General features: G+C 43.3%; 1 protein-coding gene across 1 annotated transcript; it reads left to right on the plus strand.

Annotated features, from left to right (window-relative positions):
* Positions 1-101: 101 nt before the first annotated feature.
* ZCWPW1 (zinc finger CW-type and PWWP domain containing 1) lies at positions 102-23,191 on the plus strand. Its single transcript, XM_025174407.2, has 15 exons — positions 102-311; positions 1,489-1,567; positions 3,495-3,552; positions 5,939-6,087; positions 6,450-6,599; positions 9,676-9,792; positions 10,590-10,710; positions 14,809-14,884; positions 15,403-15,507; positions 16,637-16,720; positions 18,365-18,440; positions 18,540-18,637; positions 18,934-18,997; positions 19,943-20,080; positions 20,320-23,191. Exons 1-15 carry the CDS (start codon positions 102-104, stop codon positions 20,646-20,648), a joined length of 1,854 nt encoding a protein of 617 aa, XP_025030175.2. The 3' UTR covers positions 20,649-23,191.

Here is a 23,191-nt window from a genome sequence, read left to right on the forward strand (position 1 = left end):
TAGGGGTGCTGCTTGAATTTTTTTGTCTTATTACGTTATTTATACACTACTAATTTACTAAACTTAAAACTCTGGTTTCTGTCATTTCAGAATTCAAGAAAATGTCCAAAAAAATCTTTGCTCCTCCAGTAGTTAAATCCTACTGTGTTCCCTTTGGAAAAGGTGAATTGGAGCTTCATGGCAAACAAGAAGATGGAGTTACAGTCAAATCCATAAATATATCACCAACCCAAAGTAAAAGACAGAAAGAGAACATGTCTAATGCAGAAAAGAAATCCCAGGGCAAGAAGAATTTGGAAATGATCAAGAATGTAGGTGGGATAATAGATTTTGCTCCCTTGAGTGAGAATTCCCAAGTCAGAGTTTCAGAACAGGAAAAACTTAGGGTACTGGACTTTCATACCACCAGCTTCTCCTTGAAAAATTAGGATGGACAATTAATATGTGAATTTCATTTACATGTTCAAATTCCAGTTGAATTCCAGCTATATATCAATACATCTGCCATTAAACAATCAGCTATCTCTATTCATGCTATGCTAAAAAAATTATCCACTTAATACAATTTTACTTTCCTTGCTTTTAGAAGATATTTAAGCCCAATATTTTTATCCTGTGAAACAGAATGCCAATATTAGGAAGCAGCCTCCAAGAACATTTCTCTGGATGCTCTTGTATATTAGTGAAGGAAAGACACTGCAGTTGTTGAGAAGAAGCTGTGTTTCTTCACCATGTTTTTCTTCGTACTTGATTTATATATAAGCTCATAGTTAGAAAATCACAGGGCAGTTTACAAAGGCAAAACAATATAGAATTACAAAATGTAAAATGACAGAACACAAAGGTTTGATACTAAAATTCCTGACCTCTTCCTCCTCCTCCTCCTCCTCCTCCTCCTCCTCCTCCTTCCAACCTGTATTGTGACTGTAAATTAATTACTCTTGCCTGTGTATCTCTGGAGCATCATGCAGATGTTTCCTAGAAGTTTTATTTTCTTATAGACAAACATTGGGAAATGCACAGTATACAGTCAACAGAAGCTTTCCCTTTACTGAATTTAAATCAGTTTAAACTACATGAGATATTCAGATATTCTTTCTCTCTATTTGTGGAAGGAATGGGATGAGAATTCATCTACAAAATATTCAGTAGTTTCTAGAACAAAACAAAGATTATTGTGGCACTTTAAAGGACAAGCAAATGTATTATAATATAAGGCTAGGATTATGCATGTTGAAATCCAGTGCATCTGGAAAGCACCAAGTTGGGGGAGGCTTGTTTAAAACCTCAAGGGCAAAAATCAACACTTTTAATTGTGTTTGAAAACTACGAGGCAGATCCAGAACTAGGAGACACCAAATAAGTCGCTGGGCTGCATTTTAGATTCAGAGAAGATTCCAACCTATTTAAAAAATAGCCCCACTCAAGTTTTATATTTATCATACGGTACTCAGCTGCTTCCACCAATCTCTTTTCATCTTTTGATAGGAAAAGGGGAGTCTCACTGATGCACAATTTGAGGAGATTGTCCAAAGTGTACTTCAAAAGTCTTTGCAGGAATGTATGGGTATGTTGAAACTGGAGAGAGAGAGGCAGAAAGATAAAAAGCAATTGCTGTAACATAAAGATGAACATTAAATATCTGATACGTTCCACTGAGCTTGACAAGATGAGAAGATAATGATTTTGCATAACTTGCCAGGTGTTATTCAGGCTACTGTGAAACATGGGTAGGGCATTCTTTCATAAGAGCACTAAACACTAGTTTAAAAATAATACTAAAAATAGCTGACAGCGGTGGAGACCATCACAAAAGAAAGTGGGAGAGTTTGTCCCCACTTCACCTTGCAACAGCCAGACCCCCACTGACAGCTGACACCATGTTTAAAGTAGCCTGAAGAACATCTGAAGGTGCTGCAGGGGGCACGTGGTGATGAGGAATCTTTCCTGCTTCACCACACTTCCCTTCTCAGCTCTTTCCTGCATTGACTGACGGGCACTAGCAACAAGGAGTTGGCTGTTTCCCCACAAGTTCTTCAATCACACAGTGCATCTCCATGAATCCGATACCCGGTGGGGGAAGAGCCAGCAGCTCCCTCCGCATTTCTGTTGCCACCCATCTGAATTATGGTTGCCTGGCAGGAGGGGCAGGAGTGAGGAGAGATGACTCTTTCCCACCAGCTCTCCAATCCCACAGAATGGCTGGTAGGTACAGGGTGAGAGCCTGCCTGAAAGAAAGCAAGCCCTCATGCTACAAAAGCAGTATGGCCTTGGCTGGAAAACAGGGCCCAGGAGGGGAGGGGGCACACCAGCAGCAACCTAAAATGGCCAAGAGGTGTGGGCAGATCCTGCCCCCGATCACCTCATCCACTGACACATCAGGCATTGTGTGTTATTTGAACAGCAAAGCTTGTACTGGGAGAAGATGGAAGAGCCCACATCAGCTCAGGAAGAGCTAAAGACAAATTTAAGCCTCTGTGTTCTAGGCTTGGGTTGAGAAAAGGCAACGTAAGGTGACATGCCCTTTTAAAATGGTTAGCAGGGCATCTTCGTCCTGTGGCTGGCAGCATGAGGGAATGCACCCTTAGTGGGCTATAAGATGGGTAGGAACTGGCCGTGAGATGCAGTTGCCAAACAAGCTAATGGGATCTCAGGTTGTATTCATGGCAATGGAATGTCCTGGAGGCAGGAAGTCATGTTGTGTCCACGGTCAGTCATGCTACTCTGGGGACACCATGCCCGCTTTTGTGTGCCTCGTTTTAAGAAGAAGGCGGACAAGCGGGCCAACTGGACAGTGAGAAGCAGTTGTGGATATGAGCACCGTACCCTAGTGCTATGGTCAAGGGCTGCCCATGCTGCCCATTGCCAATGCCTCCATTCTGCATGGAAGGGGTTGAACGAACGGATGCTTTGCTATGGTCCGCCATTTCCATTCCACCCTGGCACCAGCAGCCTTCAAGCTCCTAGCCCATTAACTCTGCCTTCCCAAGCTGTCAGCCATACTCAGGCCTTAAGGGGTGGCATACAGCTGGTGAGAGGACTGCAGATCGTCCTGACAGAGATTGCGTTTATACTTGAGAAGAAATTAAGGAGTGACATCTTGTCAGCTTCCAATATCTGGAGGCTGCCTTGCAGAAGAGGGAGCTGAGTTGGTCCAGATAAGAGAACGTGGAATGGCAATCAGTTTTCGGCAAAACTTGGCAACAGGAAGACATTGCCTCAGGATCAGTAGACTTTCATTCCTGCAGGTATTTAAGCAGAGGTAGGCAGCCATGTAATAGCTATTTATTTATTTTCTAATATGCTTTTTACTAGTCAAACTTGAGGCAGCACACAATAACACAACTAGAACAAAACAGTCACTAAACCTAATATTAAACATTAAAATTAAACAAATTCAACATAATACTTTTCCCCTATTTAAACTGCACAGATTTTAATCTTTGGAATTTAGCTTGCAGAGCTATATAAAACTGTTTCATTGTTGTTTCCAGAAAAGTTTGAGAAGAGAGTTGTTTCAGCAGAGTCTACTGAAGAACAGCATTCAAGAAGGTGAGTACTACATAGAACTTTGATTCTGTAAGTAAAGTTAAATTTCTCTTGACTGAAGCTCGGCTTCCCGTGTCTTCACGCCCACGTAGCTTTCTTGACAACAAAGCAGAAATAGTTCCAATGGCTGCTTTCAGGAATATGTTTTCCCCAACCTATCTACAGCCCTGGGACTTCCTTGTGGTTTCCCATCCAAGTAGTAAGCTCTATTTAGCTTTTCAAGATTAGCCAAGGTCGACGAAGGCCATACTGCCATCTGCTGTAGAACTGATTGTGGGATATACTATTTTGATTCAATACGAAAAAATGTTCCCATTCCCTGAAGCACCTCAAGCATTCTGCATGTGAAAAAAAAACTACTTTTGTGGTATGGATATTGTCAATCTGTGTTTAACTGATGCAGAAGATAGCAAAGAACTAATACAATTATACAGAATAGCAGCAGAACTGAAGTTATAGGTCACTTCTTTCATGTCCTCCTTGTTTCTTGTCTGTCTCTTGCCACGGTGCTCTGAAAGCCACAGAAATGTAGTTGTGAGAGCAAGAAAATAGAAAATGTGATGCCATCTGTGCTTAAACACTACATAGAAAGATACTGAGTTTCACATGATTTAAGAAGGGAGGCTGATAATTTGGTCAAGACTAGTTTAAAAGGGCAGAAAATGGGCTCCTTTGCCAGAAAGAGAAAATATGAAAGAGGCAAAAATGAAATAACTGTGGAATGCTGTTCCAGTGAGCGTTCATTAGTCCAGCCTAATAAATCACAGGCCTCCTCAGGCATTTTGCTCTCATTATGAGCCTCTCTCAACATGCAGTCAGCTCTCGCTCAAGTTATGGGAGCATCACATCAAGTGTTTCCACATAAGAAATCAAAGAACGCTTTATGTTTTTTCCACTCTATCTGCGCCATTTGTGAGTGTTTTTCAGTGAGGGACAAAATGCAGAAGGAAGCCCTTAGCATGGGATTTTCACTCCTGCTTACAAATGAAGGAAAAGAGGAAGCTTCCGCTCTGAGGATGCCTTGAGAGCTCTCCAACCTCCACCCTCATCAATAGTAATATTCAGGAAAGCAACCCAGCAGCTTGCAGATATGGACACATCATTTTGTGGCCTCACGGTGGTGCCCAAGTACAGGCAATCCAGATGGCAGACTTGAGCAGCTGATGGGTTGGAGCCTAACAGCACATCTTGGACAATAGGAAAGAAGTTCTGATAGTGTGCGGCTGCTATTTCTTAATTTTGAATGGAACAATGATAGCCAGAAGGGTGTTCTTAATCTTTGCCCTGCATGTAATTTATCTCAGTGTGATTCCGGGTAACTTTCCTTTCATAAGACAAGATTCAAAATGCTGGTAACCAAGCCTGGGAAGGGGAGGGCTAGGTTCCCACAACATGTTGGACTAAGCTAAAATAGGGTTAGGTAATTTAAAGGGGTTTTTTTGAACTTGTATTTGCTGAATCCACCCCCGTGCCCCAAATGGTTAACAGTGTTGTGCTGATAAAACATCCAAAGTAGGTAACATTAAAACATCCAGACTAAAAGAATAATAAAGCATACGTAAAACAGTTTATAGTTTAGCATTCAGGAAATCAGCTATTGTTCTAGCCTATTGTGTGAAGCAGTTAAATGAAACCATAATATAATTATTTATATTATATAGCATATTATATGGCCACAGCAACAGTGTTTTGTGAACCAGGTCATAAAAAGAAATTGGGTCAAAAAAGCAGTGACAAGGATTAAGTGACTCCTTCTCTCTCCCCCACCACCACACCCCAAGGCTTTTCTTTAAAGAAGTAAACCTGGGTTCTGAAACATGCATTTCCTTTCTCCCTAAAGCGTGTAGCTGTTCTTTGGACAGGGCAGAGGGAAAGGCTCACTCCTTTGCTCCAAATCAGGGGAATTTGAGAGAAACCTATATGTTCAGAGTAGCCTTTATTGAGAACTGGATTGGCTATTCTTCTTTCACTGGAAAAACTGAGACTCTTTGCTGGACCCTTTGTTATTGGACCCTTTGTTTGCATATTTATTATATTAATATCCATCTTTCCTCCAGAGTCCAAGGTGCCCTGTGTAGCACTCCTTCTTCCAGTCACCCTCAATAATAATGTTATGAGGGAGGCTAAGAGACAGGGACTGACAAAAGTCATCCAGTGAGTCTCCATCCCTGAGGCTGCATAGAATGTGGACCTCCTTGGTCGTAATCTAACGTTCAGCCTCTACATCTCTGTGCCTCTCCTATGTGCAATACATCCTAAGCTACACACATTCTATATCCATAGTAGCAAATAACATCCAGCTGTGGCTTGTTTTAGGTTTTGCAAGAGGGTGAGTTTTCACCCATCTTACTGAGGGGGGATTAATAATGTGCTTGTGCTGTTTTCTCAGGGAGACTTTGGAGGCATTTCTAGCCGCAGAGGGTAAAGACCTGGGGAAGAAAACTGAAGTAATGCTTTCAGAGGTGGAACAGAAAGAACACCAGTTAAAAATGAAGAAGCAGAGCAAATGTTGTGTCAATAAGGGTGAAGAAAATATAAGTACGTTTTTTCATGAAAATACAGAGCAAAACGCTCTGTGACCAACTTCTGCTGGCAGGAAAGGGGGCTGCGCAAGTGCAGCTCTGTTGGGCAAGGGCAGAATTCAATGGTGTGGATGGGAAGTCTAGCAAGGGAAAATGACAGCACGGTCCCTAGCAAGAGAGCTCAGCAGAGTTACGAGGGGCAGATTGGTATCTACGTTATTTCCAGGGTTTCAAAACAAGCTGCTGTAGCTCACCGTTTCCTCTTCCAGTCCAATAGTGCTGTTGTTGCCACCACATTACTCTTCTGGTGTTTTTATTAAGAAGAAAAACACACACACACAATGGACAAAATACTTATTTTTCTTTGTCTCCTGGCAGATGAGAAAGCAGAAGCAAACAATGTAGGGTGTAAGGAAAACCGGAAAGGAGAGCCCAAGAAAATAGCTCAAGGCAACGCCCAAGACGTCATTGACCAAAAGGAAATGCAGGAGGAGGAGGAGAAGGCAGACGGAGGAAGTGGCAACAGCAGTGAGCTGAACTGTGCCTATATTCCAAAAGGGTTTCAGGGAGGATGGGCAAATGGGTGGTGGTCAAATGCCGCAAACCACACCAGGCAGCCAGGCCGGGGTTCTTCTCTGGACTGCAGTTTTGTAGTTTTGCAAAAAGTCCATGGGAATGGAGAAGAGCCACGTGGTGCTTGCTCCTGGATCAGGTCCATGCACACGTGATCCCAGGATGTCTGTCCAGCAACAGAGCTGATTAATGTTTGGCTCCACTGAGACTCATAAACAAACTCACTGAACCACAGTTTCCAGGAGGGCCTGGGTTCAGACCATCTCTCATTAGCAGAAATGCTTGCTTCACCTTACCTCTTATGCTCATTCCCCTTCCCCTTCTCTAGCATTTCTCTGCTGTTTTCTGCTGGGCAGAAGGATGGTGCCTTGATAGTTTTGTAGCCTTCCTATCCTCAGTTGCAAACACTTGTAGTTTTGCAAAGTACCAGTGTATAATTTAACTGATCACCCCAGGCTTAAAGAAACCAATGCAATGCCTATCAGAGTTTTCATGAACATCCCTTGAGAAGCTGTTGAAAAGGCTCCCTCTTATATGTTGGCTTGCGAGATAATCTTCTGTTAAGAAAGCTTAGCTTGTGTGGAGGAGCGTGGTCTTGCTTGGTGTAAAACTGGCTGCATTTGCAGCATACTGGCCAAAATATGTTAAATCCAGCACGTATTAGTGGCTGGATAGGAAGGAAGGAAGGAAGGAAGGAAGGAAGGAAGGAAGGAAGGAAGGAAGGAAGGAAGGAAGGAAGGAAGGAAGGAAGGAAGGAAGGTTTAATCTATGCAGCTAAAAGAAAAGGGAACAATATCATTGATCTGAATGAAAGTGGTCTGCTCTCATGGAATAGAGTTGACAAATAAAGGCACAGCAGTGAAGTTGCAGGTTTCATTACATGAAGGGCTAGAACATAGGACAATATACTCCAAACTATGTTGACTAGATTGTTGTGGGGGTGTATGAAAGTAGGAGTTCATAGGTTGATGCAGTTGTACCAATGAATGGTGACAATAAAAGAATCAGGAATTGATTTTTTTAAAAATTGCACAAAATTCTGTTGATATGAGTGGGTGGAGGAGAATGGGACAAGAGAGTAGAGAAAAAGTCACTTGGAGACCCAAGAATGAATAAGAAAGATGAAATCTGTGAATACCTTATTTAAAAATGGTGTGCTTGTTTCACATGCGGTATGCGGTTTAAGCATACATCTTTTTATGTGTACACATGGCTAATCTAAAAGCATGATTGATTTGATTGTTTATTATGATAATTTGCAAGGTTACTTTGCTCATGAGTATTCTGGATGTGGGACAGACCAGGTTTTAGTAATGTTGTAATAGATCCTGGAGAAAAATGGACGTGAAAGGAAAGAAATGAAAGAAACTCGAGTGGAAGTTGAGCAAGTACAAGAAGAGAAAGTACACGTTCGGTATGAAAAAGGATAAGACAATTAATCTCCCAACGGAATAAATGAAAGTGGACATATGGAAAGAAGAAGTGAAACCTGCTTGGGCAGAGTAAAAATAATTACGTTACCAAGTGCCACAGAAGGGTGGGGAGTTTCAGTAACGGGAAGTATGAAAAAGGGTACTTCGTGGAATAATGAGGTGATAGAACCTCTGGTTGAGGAAAGTAAATGCATATAAATGATGCAGGCTGCAAAGAATGAGAAAGAGGGGGCATTGCAATGCTTACAGAGCGAAAAACAATGGCTGCAGGGAAAGGGAGCAAGGAGCGGTTAAGAAAAAATGCAGAGCAATTTTGATGGAAATTTTTAAAAAGTCTTGAAAGTAGGTGAAAAGGACTGGAAAAGGAGATATTGAGCCAAGAAAAAATGAATGCTGAATGAATGGAGTTGAATACAAAAGTGAGTGACCAGAATGTACCTTGAGGTATTTTGGTCGTACAGAAAGAATGAATGAGAATTGACTCACCAGACAAATAGATGAAGAGGGAAAGAGCTGAGGGGAAGGGAAAACCAAGGAAGTTGTGGTTGGACGGAGTTGACGGGAAGGCAGCTTTGTCAGTGTGCTTGCCAGCTCCCTCCCACTCCTCCCTGCATCATCCTCTGGACCATCATCCTGTCAGCTGAGATACTTTTTTTTTTCCTGACATAGTGAAAGGAAGCTAGGAAATCCACCAACTGCTACTCTGAAACAAAAAAGCTTAGCCATGGAGGCAATGCAGTTATTTTTATTTATTTTATTTTATTTTTATTTATTCATCAAATTGGTCACCGCCCATCTTGTGAAATGACCCTGGGTGGTTTACAACAAGATAAAAATTCATTAAAATACAACATAAAAACAATCCTAAAAATAAATAAAACATACTTTTATGATTATCATATTTTTCTGCTGATTGAAAGATAAGAGGGAGGCATGTATATGTGGTTGTGAAGAAGAGCCCTTAGTGCTGCACTGGGATCGCATCCTCTTCCACACCTGAGAGCAGCAGACTGATCTGAGACATGCAGGACCAACCATGTGGCCTGTGCTGCCACCTCTTTGGGGAAAAGCTAGACTGTGGGCTCGGGAGGGAAGGCCCAAGCACTATTTTGCATCTGCCACCTCAGGTGGTTGCCTTGCTCTTCCTGAAAATATGGCCAGCCTTGACCATTTTCATCCTTATATATTATTTTGCAGAGAGGTTGTTTGTCCCATGCCCAGAATGAAGAGCTTTTGATCCATAGGAAAAAAACCCCCAAAACTATAGAGAGAAAAATATATTGGAATCAGGATAGTTGTGCAGCTTTACAAAACTGAAGTTTGCTGGGGCTTGTTTTCCCTGTTCCTGACATAGTATCAGAGAAAGTCAGGATCAGAAGCGACCTGGTGGATCACCTAGTCTAACCTCCTGCCCAGTGCAGGAACCTACTATAGCAACACCCCTGACAGATGGCCGTCCAGCCTCTGTTTTGACAATTCCAGCCAAGGAAAATTGACTACCTTCTAAGGCAGCCTGTCCCATGGTTGAACAGCTTCCAAGCATAGCGTTTCTTTTCCTGATGTCCAACCCAAAGGTCCCGTTTCTGTTCCGCTCCTAGGCTGGTGCACAGCTTGGGTCCAGTGTTCCTACCCAAACTGTGAGAAGTGGCGGCAGCTGAGCAGCGATGTGGATCCATCAGTTCTGCCAGATGACTGGTCCTGCAGCCAGAACCCGGGTAAAGGAGGAGGCGAGACGAGCCTGCTGATGGGGCTGGTGGACTAGGCAGCCTTTCTTTCCTCCAGCTAAGTAAGAGCATTTTGCGCTGGGTACGTCTGGTTGCGGATGAGCACTGGGTTTCCCCAGGAACCCTTATCTGCTCAGGTACAACGCACGTGCTGAGTTGTCCTGTTTCAGTACCCAGTTAATATTGGTTTAGAAGGTTTAAAGTAAGTCAGCCTCCGAACATTGCAGAGAGGCCTAAGCACCTGTGTCGGTGGGAGCAGTGTCTACCTAGCATGGTGATACTTTTTAAAAGGGACTACTGTATGGCATAGAGACGACTTTCCAGGGCTTTAGCTTAATCTGGAAGCTAAGAAATAAAAAATACCTCTTCATTACTGTCCAGGTATATGGATCCAGAGGTCTGGCAGGGTAGAATTCAACACAGTGTAGAATTCAACCCCAGAAGGGGAGAGAAATGAACCCCAGGCCAAAAGGGAAAAGTTCATGTATTTACACAACTTGGGCTTTTTTTGGTGGCAACATTCAGCTGACCATGCAAAGCTAACCATGACCAGACCTGATTAGTACTGGGATGGGAGACCACCACGAAATCCCAGGGCTATAGGCCCAGACTGGGAAATCAGGGGAAAAAAACAGGACAGGAAAAGGCGATGACAAATTCTATCCATCTATTGCTGCCAATAAAACTGCACAGATGTGTCCCTGGAATCCCTCCTAGAAGTTGAGCTCCATTTAAGGGTGTCTTTTGATTAGACTTATTTTCAGTGGAATATTTATTTTCTCTTGCAGACCTTCGGTACAACAGCTGCAGTGTTCCTGAGGAGACATGGTCAGGCTCTGAAAATGAAGTGGTCTATGCCATTTATTTTCCAGGGTCAATTGTATGGGCCAAGCAATATGGATACCCTTGGTAGGGAAAAACAACAACTCTTCATATTAAAACGATCCATCCCTGAGCCCAGCTTAGTCTGGCATCCTAAACACATTTATTTGGATACAGGTCCCATTGAAATGAAGGGGAAGTACTTCCAAAGGCCAAATCCAGAAAGGAAGTATGAATACAGCAGGGTGGACTTTTCTAAATCAAGGCAATGGGGATGTTATGTATGTTATCTCTCTTGATCATGTACAAATGCTGCATTCAGAGAGCCTTCTGATTCCCTGTTGCCAGATTATGGGGATCTGGTTAGAGCACAAAATAATTCTCCCCTGCTCATCCCAAGGCACATCCAGGCTGGGTCTTTCAAGGCGTTCTACTTTAATTGTGTCACCATTGCCTCCGTCACAGAACCCACAACTCATGCTCTAAGCCCTCTTCTTAATGCTATTGTTGCTCAAACATCTTGGTGTGTGGGTGTTTCTATGGCAAGTATTTCAGAGAATTGTGGTTTCTCCGCAGTGCTGAATACAGGGTGTTCCATTGTCTCTTTGACTGGTGGGATCCTGCCCAGAAAATATCTTATATAAGCAAGTGAGGTTTTGCCATTGTCAAATTGACTGGGGATTATGAAATTGACCAGGCTCTCTGACAAAAGGAGGTTGTGAAATTGACTAGGGAATAGGCAAAGCACCAAGATAAGGATAGGATGGAGGGATGCTCCTGAATTAGTGAGCAGAAACAATTTATTTCTTTTTTGTAAAAGGACTAGATCAAATTTTACAGGAATGGAGAAATTATGGCCCTAATCTGTGGGTTTCTGCACTTAAAATTTTGAATTAAAAAATAATCAGCAACAACTGGAACCTGTAACTACAGGGCTAGGGAGGCCTACAACGTTCAGCTTTCTTCGCACCTCTTCTTTCTCTCGCATTTGGAAGGGGCGTGTGAGTGTGTTATGTACATGCTGCACCATCGTTGTACTTTGAAAAACTACTGTCATTTTGGTGCCCCTTGCATGGGTGGAGGCTACGCTGGAGCTCTGCCCCACATAATCCACAGCTGTGAATAACAGACTTGGCCCAGGTCGCACAGCTTTTTAAAAAAACAATCCAACCTTGAATCTGTTCAAAACTCCAACTGCATCTGTCTTCAGCCGTCCCTTCTTGAGATGGAGAGGTCAAATAGCCAAGCTTTCGTAGTGCCCTTGCCAATGCAGCAGCTGCAGTTCTTCTGATGGAAAATTAGCCAGAAATGGGGCTTTCTGATCCACAGAAGGGGGGAACTGCTTAGAAATGCTTCTCCTCTTTCTGTTGCAAATGTCTACCATATGCCTGAGTTTTATGGAAGAACCATTTGAGTTCTTGTGTGCCCCAGAAACTGCTTTGATATTTAAAACCCTAATATTAAGGGCAGTTGCACAGCACGAGAGTTCCAGAAAAACATCTACTTCTGCTTCATTGACTATGCAAAAGCCTTTGATTGTGTGGATCACAACAAACTGTGGCAAATTCTTAAAGAGATGGGGATACCAGACCACCTTACCTGTCTCTTGAGAAATCTGTACGCGGTCCAAGAAGCAACAGTTAGAACTGGTCATGGAACAACCAATTGGTTCAAAATAGGGAAAGGAGTACGACAAGGCTGTATATTGTCACCCTGCTTATTTAACTTATATGCAGAGTACATCATGAGAAATGCCAGGCTGGAAGAATCACAAGCCGGAATGAAGATTGCAGGGAGAAATATCAACAACCTCAGATATGCAGATGATACCACACTAATGGCAGAAAGTGAAGAAGAACTAAAGGGCCTCTTGATGAGGGTGAGGAGAGTGCAAAAGCTGGCTTGAAACTCAACATTAAAAAAAACTAAGATCATGGCATCTGGACCCATCAATTCCTGGCAAATAGAAGGGGATGTAATGGAAGGCATGAGCAAGGGAGGTCCTGGAATGGAGCTTCAAGGTTACAGGGAGGGGGAGAGACATTCCAAGCATCTCCTCAGCCCCCAGCCAAAGCGTGTGAAAGGGAAGAGAAGGAGACTGGCCGCTCCCTAAGGGATTCAGAGTTATAGTTGTTGTCATTGGGGGTTAGAGTTAGTCTGGTGAGATTCTGTCTAGTAGGTGTAAGCTAATAAAGTAACTGAGCTGTTCCTGGACTGTCTTGTTGTGGTTCTTGGACTGAACCTGACAGGGTAGAAATGGAAGCAGTAACAGACTTTATTTATTTGGGGTCCAAGATCACCACAGACAGAGACTGCAGCCATGAAATTAAAAGGTGCTTGCTCCTTGGGAGGAAAGCTATAGCAAACCTGGACAGCATATTAAAAAGCAAAGACATCACCTTGCCGACAAAGATCCGCATAATCAAAGCTATGGTTTTTCCAATAGTAATGTATGGCTGTGAGAGCTGGACCATAAAGAAGACTGAGCGCTGAAGAATTGATGCCTTTGAACTCTGGTGCTGGAGAAGACTCTTTAGAGTCCCTTGGACTGCTAGGAGGTCAAACCAGTCATTCCTAAAGGAAATCAACCCTGACTACTCATTGGAAGGATTGATACTGAAGCTCAAGCTCAGATACTTTGGTCGCCTAATGCGAAGAGAGGACTCTTTGGAGAAGACCCTGATGCTGGGAAAGATTGAAGGCAAAAGGAGAAGAGGACAACAGAGGATGAGATGGTTAGAGAGCATCACTGAAGCAATGAGCATGAAATTGAACAAACTCCGGGAGGCAGTGAAGGACAGGAAGGCCTGGCCCAATGTGGTTCATGGGATCATGAAGAGTTGGACATGACTTAACTACTGAACAACAATGGCACAGCTGGGTCCTTAAAGCACATTTCTTATGGTAGAACTAGCTCCTATAGAGGTAGCAGAGGAGTTAGCTTAACATTTTGGAAATCCAAGCTTATGATGATCACTTCCACCTTAAGCTTTTAGTGCTGTTGACTTTGCTTTCCTGCAATTTTCTGATAGGTGTTCCCCCACAAATTTAATAAATACTTTCTGTATTTTTTCCAGAAAGTTCTTCCCTATGGTAGGACTCTCCTGGTCCATGTAATAGAGATCTTGGCCGAGGAAATATGACTCTATAATAAGTCTATGATGGACATCAGTCCCACCAGCCATGTTTATTAAGGTTCATCCTGATAGGTTCATCTGGTTAGATTGCTTCCTGTTAGCCATAGGCAGGGCAGAGGGGGTTAGGGTTAAAAAATCTACATACATATTAGTTATTTTCCCTCAAGATGTTCAAGATGATGTAGTACTAAGCTCTCCTCTTCACTCCTTCCCAGTCCTGTGAGGGCAGTAGGAGACCCCGATTCCCAAAGAGCTTCATAAGCAGAAGCAGTTTCAACCTGGCTCTCACTGGCTGCAGTGGGGAAAAGATGGGAGTGTAAGGAGCTGCAGCACTGCTGTTATTGGGGTGCTCCACAAAAAGTGACGAAAGGATGAAACTGCTGTTTCCACAGAGATGTTTTTCAGAGTCCATGTGACTCAGTGGCCGTGTTCATGCAACACATTTGACCTGCTTGCTGAATTTAATCCATTTTCTGGGTTCGTGTGCTACATCAAACTTGCCAGACAGGCTGGATTTGCACAACACCCTGAGCAGCAATAACAACAAAAGCAAACGTAACCAAGGTGAACACTAAGCTTCGCATGTTGGATAAATGCATCTGCGGGCTCTTTATTAGACCCAGTCAAGTGTATTGTATAAACAGAGCCTGCATTTGACATTCTCTCAAAGCATTCTAAAAAGTTGATGAGATGATAGGACAGACCTCCGATTCAAGCCTTGTTCTTCCTTATCCTTAGTTAGTTTAGCTTTGTTAAGCATGTTCCGCTCACATATCTGGGGCCAAAGCTAGCATTGCCTTCTCCATTGCCCTCTCCTCCAAGAAGGGAGCCAATTTTAGCAGGCAAGTTATTTGTTAATGTGAAATGTTCATATTGGGCCCTTCAAGATTTCTCAGACAAATTCTGTAAAGAAGAGCTGCATTTCAGAGAATTAAGAGATGAACCACATCTCTTAATGAGAAGAGTTAATTTAATTAATTAACTAAAGGTTGACCAGGGATCACCACAGCTCAATGTTTTCTGCTCTCCTTCCTGTGTCTGTTTTTAGGTGGCCAGGAATCATAGAAGCTGACCCTGACTTTGAAGAGTACTTCCTGTTTTCTTCCCAGGCAGACTCGCTTCCTGTTAAGTATTACGTATATTTGCTTGACCCCATGTTTTTGTGTACATATATACACCGCACATGTGGTAACACATGATAATCGAACCTGACAGGAGAAGAGTTCAAGACGGTGGGAATTCCTTGAAAAAGGGGAGACTGAAAGCCCAGCTGCAAACAGTTGGAATGAATAAAAAGCAGAAGGCAGCCACAGAGGCCGATAGGATTGCCCCAAAAGCAAACAGAGGAAGTGCCAGCTAACTGGAGGAAGCCATGTGTCCCTCTCTTCCGAAGGGTGGGGGGAAGGAGTTGCAAAGAGCACATCCCCTCACTGGCTGGGCAGCTTATCTGGACTGCTGCACTGCACAGGGAATTGGACTTCCTAGCTGAAACAGACCTTTCCAGCTCTTATTCTGTGATCTTCATTTCAGAGGTCATCGAATCTTGGCTCCAGTCATGGCGCCTTTTGGATAATGAGCCTATGTGCCGCCTCTCCCCAAAATGGCCATTTGTGGCAGCTGACGTACTCTCCTTCTTATTTAGTCCAAGTACCACGTGACCTTCTTTGGTAACTCCGTGACCCGCGCCTGGATCTCTGCCTCCCTGCTGAAGAACTTTGGTGAACCGCCTGGGGAGGGAAATGCCTTGGTAAGGGAGCTTTTGAGTGGTGGCTCTTCCGGAAAGGAGGCCTCTTTGTGACATGGACATGGGCAGAGGCACCCACAGAATCCAAGGCTATTGTCATGTGTGCGTGTGACATCACAACACACGTGCAGAAGTGACAGAGCTTCTGTCTGCTTTCGTCATGTGTCTTAGCCTCCCCTGCAGGTGACTCTGGACACGGATCGGTAGAAGGTTACAATGCATCTCTGTGTGTGTGGCTCTTTAAGCAATTTTTTATGGCCAGAGTATTTTGTGTATTTTGATGTCCTTGTCTGTAGGGCAACTCTGCTGCCGCCTACTGTATATCCTTTTTATTCCCTATTGCTGGTTAGGAATGACTGCTGACTTATTCAGACCCAGGCATACAATGAGTTTTCCCAAGTTATCCTGTGAATGATAACTCTGGGTGGGGTACCAGTACACAGTGTACATGGAGACCACTCCCGTGATGTTTTCCAGGCTCCATAAGTCAGATGACTTCATTTAACTAAATGATTTAGGAATCTATTGTGATGCAAACCTCCAGTCTCTAACAATTTTGATTTACAGGACTGCCTCTGAGCCTCTCAGGTGTTAGTATAAATTTGAAAAAAGATAAGTTTTCCTGGGAATTAGAATGAGGGTGGTGAGTGACATCTCCCCCTTTTGTCTTCTGGTGAATGGGCAGTTGCTATATTAATCATAGCAGGTATTATATGAACTGGTGTCCATTCCTCCACCCGCCCACTCTGCTCTTAAGACGGTCATCTTTTGAGAGCAGCTTCAACGTTCCAGAATTGCCCACTAGGGAAAAAGGGTGGCCTACGCCTAAGGTTAACTCACGTTTCCCCCAGCTGTGTAAAAAGGGGATGGGCAAGGAGGAAACCACGCCACCCACTATTCCCATTCCTATCTCTCCACACCAAGCTCTTGGCAAAGCAACAAGGGGTGGAAGGGAGGAAAAATATAAGCAGGATGAGGGTTAGTGCCCTCCCTGCTGCCAGCATAGCCCTTTAATGGCAAAACCGAACTGTTGTTTTTATTTGGCGATGCAACGTTCTGGAAGAAGCGGCATCACAACCATCAGTTCCCTGAATCACCACTGTTGGGATATGATTTGAGCCCTCTGTTTCAGGCCAAGCTCAGGAGCAAAGGTGAAAAGAAGAATCTCAGAGTTGCTCTGGAGATGGCAAAGGAAGCAGAGCAAATAAGCATTCAGGTGGGATTGGGCTCAGACTCTGCGCCTGGTACAAAGGTTGCTTTCACGTTAGCACTTCTTTTTCTGCAGTAATGGCTGTCGTATATTCTCACGTTTTTGTCCAGGATCTAGCCCAGTGTTTCTCCACCTTAGCAACGTTAAGATATGTGGACTTCAACTCCCAGGATTCCCCAGCCCTCGTAATCTCCCACTCCATTACAATCCACCTTATTCTAGTTGCCCCTTGCACTTTTTCAGACACAATTTGTGGCAGTTTGGCTTTTAGGGACCCAGAATGTTAGGGGCTGGCCTTGCTTGCATCTAACCACATCCACGTGCCTTGGCAGCTTTTTTTCTGTCATTGTCTTCACCTCATCTCCAGCCTGTGAGTAAGACAGGTTTAAGTCATCCTGACTTGCTCTGCTGCTAAAGTAGCATTTTCCCCCTTCTTCCAACGTTGTCCAAGGGAAGCCTGAAGGTGTGTAATGTCTATTAGCCTCCTTGTCACCTCGTCACCTCCACTGGAAAGGGGAGAGCAAAACTGTTCAGTTTGGGTTATGACAGAATAGGATGTATTAGGAGAAGGGGGAGGGAGACTCAAGATGACAGACAGCGTCCTGTAACCAACCTGACCCCTGCGTGCTGCAGCCCTGTGATTGGCAGATGTTTTTCCTGGTGACATGCAGACAGGGAGGGTAACAAAGCCAAAAGAATCCAGCAGCTGCGTTGCCTATCTTACGTATGCTATATATACATTATCAGAACAGCACCGCTCCACAGTGAGTCAGAACAGGCACAATAGAAGCAGCAGAGCAATCTGCAATGGGGGTAGCAAATTTCACGTCAGTCTAGATTTCTCTTAATTCAAAGAGAGATGGAGAGGTTTTTAAGTATGGAAAGACCCCTTGACTAAAACATTTCCTCCTTCTAACTTCTACCCATTAGGGCTTTCTATTCAATGCTTCTGGGGTATTTGCAATGCACTGCTTGTTAAAACAGTCCATTTCAGTTTCTTTCATTATTGTCATGATTGTCATGATTGTTGCCTCGTTACATTGTATGCACAACCTCCATTAATTTCAGTTGGCTTGCAAAATCTGTGAGATGAGTTGAAGATGTGCAGCAGTAAAATGCAATGCTGTAGAACTGCATTTTTTAAACAAATGCAAATCCCTTTTGGAATGACAGATCTTTCATTTTCTTATCAGAAATCTGTCATACAGTATAAGGCAGGCAGCCTTGCAAGGCAAGCTGCTAATATTTTAAATAGGAAATTGATCAAGACCCCAATGGCGAGGGCTGTCATTTTCCTCAGGGTTTGGCTATTATTATTAATAAGACTCCCAGTGACCCTGCTTTCTCTTCCACAATGTGTGTTTCTCTTAATTTAGTTCAGACCGGGTTCAGCAATGGGGGGATGATCTGTGGATTCAAAAGCTAGCATAGATGCTTGAGGAGAAGGATTCTGCTTCAACTAGCTGGGCCTTAAACTCCTGGACCAGTTTTTCAGCCTTTGTGACTGGGCAGAGACCCTTCCATCCAGGTTCTTTGATTAACCAGCTGAAACTGCCTGGTGACACCACACATAGCTCAATGGAGAAGTTAAGCACTGTATCTTCACTGTATTAGCATATCAATACCATTCCCATTCCTCCTTCCCTCTAGGAGAGAATAAGGAGGTTTGGGTTCCACAGCCGATTCAGAAACAAAGAATCTCCCAAAGACTACAAAACCCTGAAAGGTAATGTGAAGTGCCACATGGGATCAGATCAGAAATATTAAAAACTAGTCTCTCTCTGCCTTGAGGGAACTCACATCTTCTTGGTTCCTTGTATTGTAGATTGTAATAATGTGACCTCCAGGCCTTGGGCCAAAAGGACTCAAGAAACAAGGGGTGGAAATGAGAAGGCTGCAACATCAAGCAAGAATGAAGAAAAGGTGAGCCAAGAGTAATGTATGCAGTATCTGAGGTGGAAAACAAGATAGCAGTTCAGAACTGCCTCCACTTCCATCTGTAAAACCTGGCCAAATAGTTGGCTGAACCCTACATCTGTGGGAGGCTAAGGATATGGACAGCCCTGATTTTGCAACCATTTGCCCTCTCTGGCCTCTGTTGCCTGTTCACTGCTTTGCACCAGTAGAAATATTTAGCATCCTTCCATTATTTATTTGGTGTCTTTGGAAGGCTAAATTGCTCTCTGCTCTTCAATTAGCAAACAATATTTCTTTTTCAGCTTCTTCAAGAAATATCAGTACTGGAACCCAATGCAAATATCAAGAAGACAATCAACATGAAAGGTATATTTTTACACACACCCTATCTTCTCCAGTAGCTTCAACTTCACCCCTTTCTTTTCTATCACTGAAGCCAGAAGGCCCTCCAACTTTCAGTTCTGCCTGTGTGTCAAATAGCTGAAGGGCAACCAACTGGGTTAGACTAGTATAAGCTGTGTGCAAAAAAAGAGAGACTCTCGGTGGAAGCAGATGCATAATCACAAGGGGAAGGGCAAGGGATCAATTGGGGAGACTTTCAGGGGCACCAGATCTTAACCAGGGTTCTGTTCCTGTGGCAGGAGGTCATTTGATGTTTGTTTGTTTGTTTGTTTATAAATATATATATATTATTAGCCGCTCAGAGACATGTATATGAGATGAGCAGCATATATATTTATAAATATATATGGCTGCTCATCTCATATACATGTCTCTGAGCGGCTAATAATTAAAATAAAAACAATAAAAACAACCAAAATTAAAAACAACAGAAATACTATAAAATAGCAGCCAAGAACATTCATAATAATGTTCCTGATATGTACTTCCACATTTCTTACCCATGTAGGTAAGAAATTCATAGCATTCATCCTTCAAAAGATTGCTGTAGTCTTGTCAGATTTCTAGACTTGAGCTTCTTGAATAAAGCTAAATAACTCCCTTCCCTTCTCTTGATCCTGGGTAGAAAGAAGATGAGCCATCCCTGTCCTTCGCCAGCCATCAGAGCCCAATTACAGTATGGCCACACTCCTTCCTGGGCTCTCGGAACACGGTCACAGCTTTCCCTTATCTCACTGTTGGCTCTCAAGAGGCTCTGCCATTTGGCCTCCATGCTGAGAACTCAACTTGCAGAATCTTGGAGTCCAGAGTATACAGTAGATTCAGATGTAGAAAGAGAAGAGGGTCATCTTCAAACCTCCCTGTCCTGAGCCATAACAATAAGTGTGTGTGTGTGTGTATTTCATACAGGGGACAAAAAACCTAAGTTAGCAACTGAAAATGTCTCCCCTGTGTCTAAGAAGAGCCGGCGAGAGAAGCCAGCCCCCAAGCCTGCAGCTGCACTCAAAGGATCTGATCAACCAACAGAAAAACGGAGTAGTCAGAAAGGTAAGAGAGAGAGCGAGAAAGGGAGAGAATGCCCATTCTGGCCTGTGTGTCCCAGTAAGAAATGGGTTTTGGTAGCAGGTATTTTAGCAAATGGTGCCAGAAAGAATGTTCTAAATCAGAACAGGGCCCAGATGGCCAGGTTATGAAGTCAGTCTCAAGTTCAGAGAACGGTGTTCATCCTACATTATAATTTTTTGTTCCACAAGACTGTAACTGGCTTCTGTATTCTTCCTGCCAAGGTTTTAAGAAATCATTCTCTGTGCCACAGTGTAAGACTACTCAAGCCAGACACCTCAAATCTTGCCCAGACAACAGCACTGCAAACTTAGCATTCTCTAGTGATCCAAGCAAGAAAGACAGCTCGGATGAGTCTGAAGGCTCCCCCAGGGCCCAAAGAAAGCTGATGCAAAGGAAAGGTGCAGTTGGGGAACCGAATGAAACCCTGGAACTGGAGAAGGGTGAAGAGGAAACCCTCAACAGCCAGAAAATGGCTGTCTCTGCCGAAGAGGAGGAGGAGGAGGAGAATGATTCTCCTGAAGACTTCTCTTTGGCTTTGTTTGAAGAATAGCCTGACAGTAGAAAACACACATACACGCACGCATCCAAACAGCAAAATAAAAGGGACATATTGCCTTTCTCACCAGAAATTACCCTAAACAAGCAGGAGGGTGAAAATGTTAATGAAAAGACATTGCAATGATCATATCAGATCATGGAAGCATAGCAAAAGATGGGGAAGGTCATCTTTAGTTTTCATTTTTGAGTTTGGTTGACTTGAGAAGTTGGGGGTTACTTGTTTTTAAATAGAGCTGGAAACTTCTCTGTTCCCTGCTTAAACAAACAACTGGAAGCAGAGCCATAAACCAGACAGAAATTTGCCCCTTAGTTAGTGCAAGAGAAAAACCAGGAAAAACAGCTTTTAAATGTAGGCTAATTTGAGGGGCTTGATTTGCATCTACTTGTTGACCCTAAAGATGCCCTGTGCCCCCTCTCTGTTGTTTCGTTATACTTCATACCCAAGCTCTATTAAAATCTAGTTTTGAATTTAAACTGTCCTCAGTGTTCTGATACCACAGTTGATAGAAGCTGCATATTTATATCCATAAGATGATAAAAGACTAAAAGCAAAGCAGGAACAGGTTAGGGTCAGTGGCATGAATACAGGCAACAGATTAATGTTGATAGCAGTGAAAATGCTAGTGCGGTCATCCTGAAAAATTGTGGATTGCTTGGCTTTTCAACCTGGGGGGAGTCAACTTTTCCAGGCATCCTTCAGGAGTCATGACCCAGACAAAGAGGAAGGCCTGTGGACAGGGCCAAACGACAGTGGCAGTGAGGTGTTAGCAGTCATCCTCCCCCTCTGCACAGAAAGCACGGTCTTCCTCTGTGGAGAACGTTGCATGGAGTATCTTTCTGGCAATGGCTGACATTCAGCCACTGGATGCTTTGCAGACCATCTTACTGCCACCCAGTCTTGCCTCTCTTCACAAACTTCTTCTTGAACAGCCACTGTTAAAGGTGGTTATCCCAGCCAGATGCACCTTATATTGATCCACTGGCTCCGTGCTTCATTCACCACGCACAAGGATTAGTTCCACAGTCCTTCCCAAAGTAAATGTAGGCACAAGATAAAACTGGTATCTAGAGGCGGATTTTTAAGATGTTTTGTGCTGCTTTTGCAAAGGATCCTGGTTCTCAACTTTTTAACACCCATGAGGTTGCCGACATTAAGACGATGTAGGAAATATCCAGGGGTGGGTTTTTTACAGAAGGACCGTAAGCAGTTCTGGTCACCAAACAATTTACTTGAATCATCATTCTTATACCTAAGAGTTGGTCTTGTGCATCAAACTCAGAGGGAGAATCTCAACATTCCTGCCTACTCCTGAATGACAGCACATTGGGCCACGGTTTGTCAGCAGCTGCTGTGGGTGCACTTTTAACTTGCTGTTGCGAATACTTCAATTCAAAAGATGCCAGTTCTGGACTATGAAAGGGCTGAGTGGAATTATAACATTTTTTAAAAATCTGTTTATCTAAATCAGCAACAATATGTGGACTTCAACTCCCAGAATTCCCCAGCTGGCTTAAAGTTGCTGAGGTTGAGAAACACTGGTCTAGATAAAGATATAGCCAACGCAGCCTATCGCATAACCCCAGTGCTGCATTGATTACGTGCTATCAAATCGGTGACATGTCTTAGCAACCGCCTAAGTAGCCCTGTTCTAGGACAAGCAATACAGCATCGCGTAACAGTCTGAGTCTAGGGCTGAGAAAACCCGAGTTCCCCATTCTTAGCCAGATGTCCCTCCAGGAGTTACTCAAGCCTACATTGCAGAGTTGTGAAGACAAAATGAGGCTGAGAGAAAGAACCAAGCTCCCAGAAGAAAGGATGGGGTGAAATGTGATAGAAAAAGCAGCCTTTTTTTTTAAAAATCAAAACCCTTATGAGCTAAGGAAAGGACTTGATCACTGAACTGACCCCTTTCTTGGCACACCTAATGGCAGAGAAAACTTTCAGAGGAAGAAATGTGTTTCCATAGGCATAGTCATTCTTTTGCACTATCACACTGGGGTCAAGGCTGACCGTCAGAGTGGTGCCTGTCCCAACTGTCATTTCACAGCAGAGAGAAGATTCCAGAATCCAATGAGGATGTCACAATATTCTCATAAACCTGGGTTCACATAACACTCTTCTCTTGCTGATTGAATTAAGCCATTTTCTGGGGTCACACAATAAAAAGATCATAAACTAATCAAGCTGAGCCTCCAATAAATAAATATCCAAGATTACGACTAACCAAGTTTAGCACGGAGACTTAACTGACTTGATTCTGCATATTGTCTGAATCCAGCTTAAGCAGCCTTCAATCTGTGCCTAACAAAGAGACAGGTGGAACAGATATGAATCTGTGGCAAATCTTCCTTAAACGAGAATAAGAGGTCCAGATACCTATCAGCTTTAAGCATTCCACTTTCAGTTTTAAAATGCCCTCTCTCCTCCAAACACATTGCCTTCTTAGCATTTTGTTTGAAGATATTCGCCTTCCCACATGTTAAAGGCACAAGCATGTAAAGTTAGTAAGTTTGCATAATTTGTTCTGATTAAAG

The sequence above is a fragment of the Python bivittatus genome, unplaced genomic scaffold (genome assembly GCF_059951505.1).
Source record: "Python bivittatus isolate LINGU-HERP-01145 unplaced genomic scaffold, Pbiv_v1 ctg000370_np1212, whole genome shotgun sequence".
Classification (NCBI taxonomy): domain Eukaryota; kingdom Metazoa; phylum Chordata; class Lepidosauria; order Squamata; family Pythonidae; genus Python; species Python bivittatus.

Coding starts and splice junctions, on each gene's coding strand:
- ZCWPW1 (XM_025174407.2), top strand. CDS start 102: ATGTCCAAAAAAATCTTTGCTCCTCCAGTAGTTAAATCCTACTGTGTT. Junction 312..1,488: donor ATTTGGAAATGATCAAGAAT/GTAGGTGGGATA, acceptor ATCTTTTGATAG/GAAAAGGGGAGTCTCACTGA. Junction 15,508..16,636: donor CTGGGGAGGGAAATGCCTTG/GTAAGGGAGCTT, acceptor CCTCTGTTTCAG/GCCAAGCTCAGGAGCAAAGG.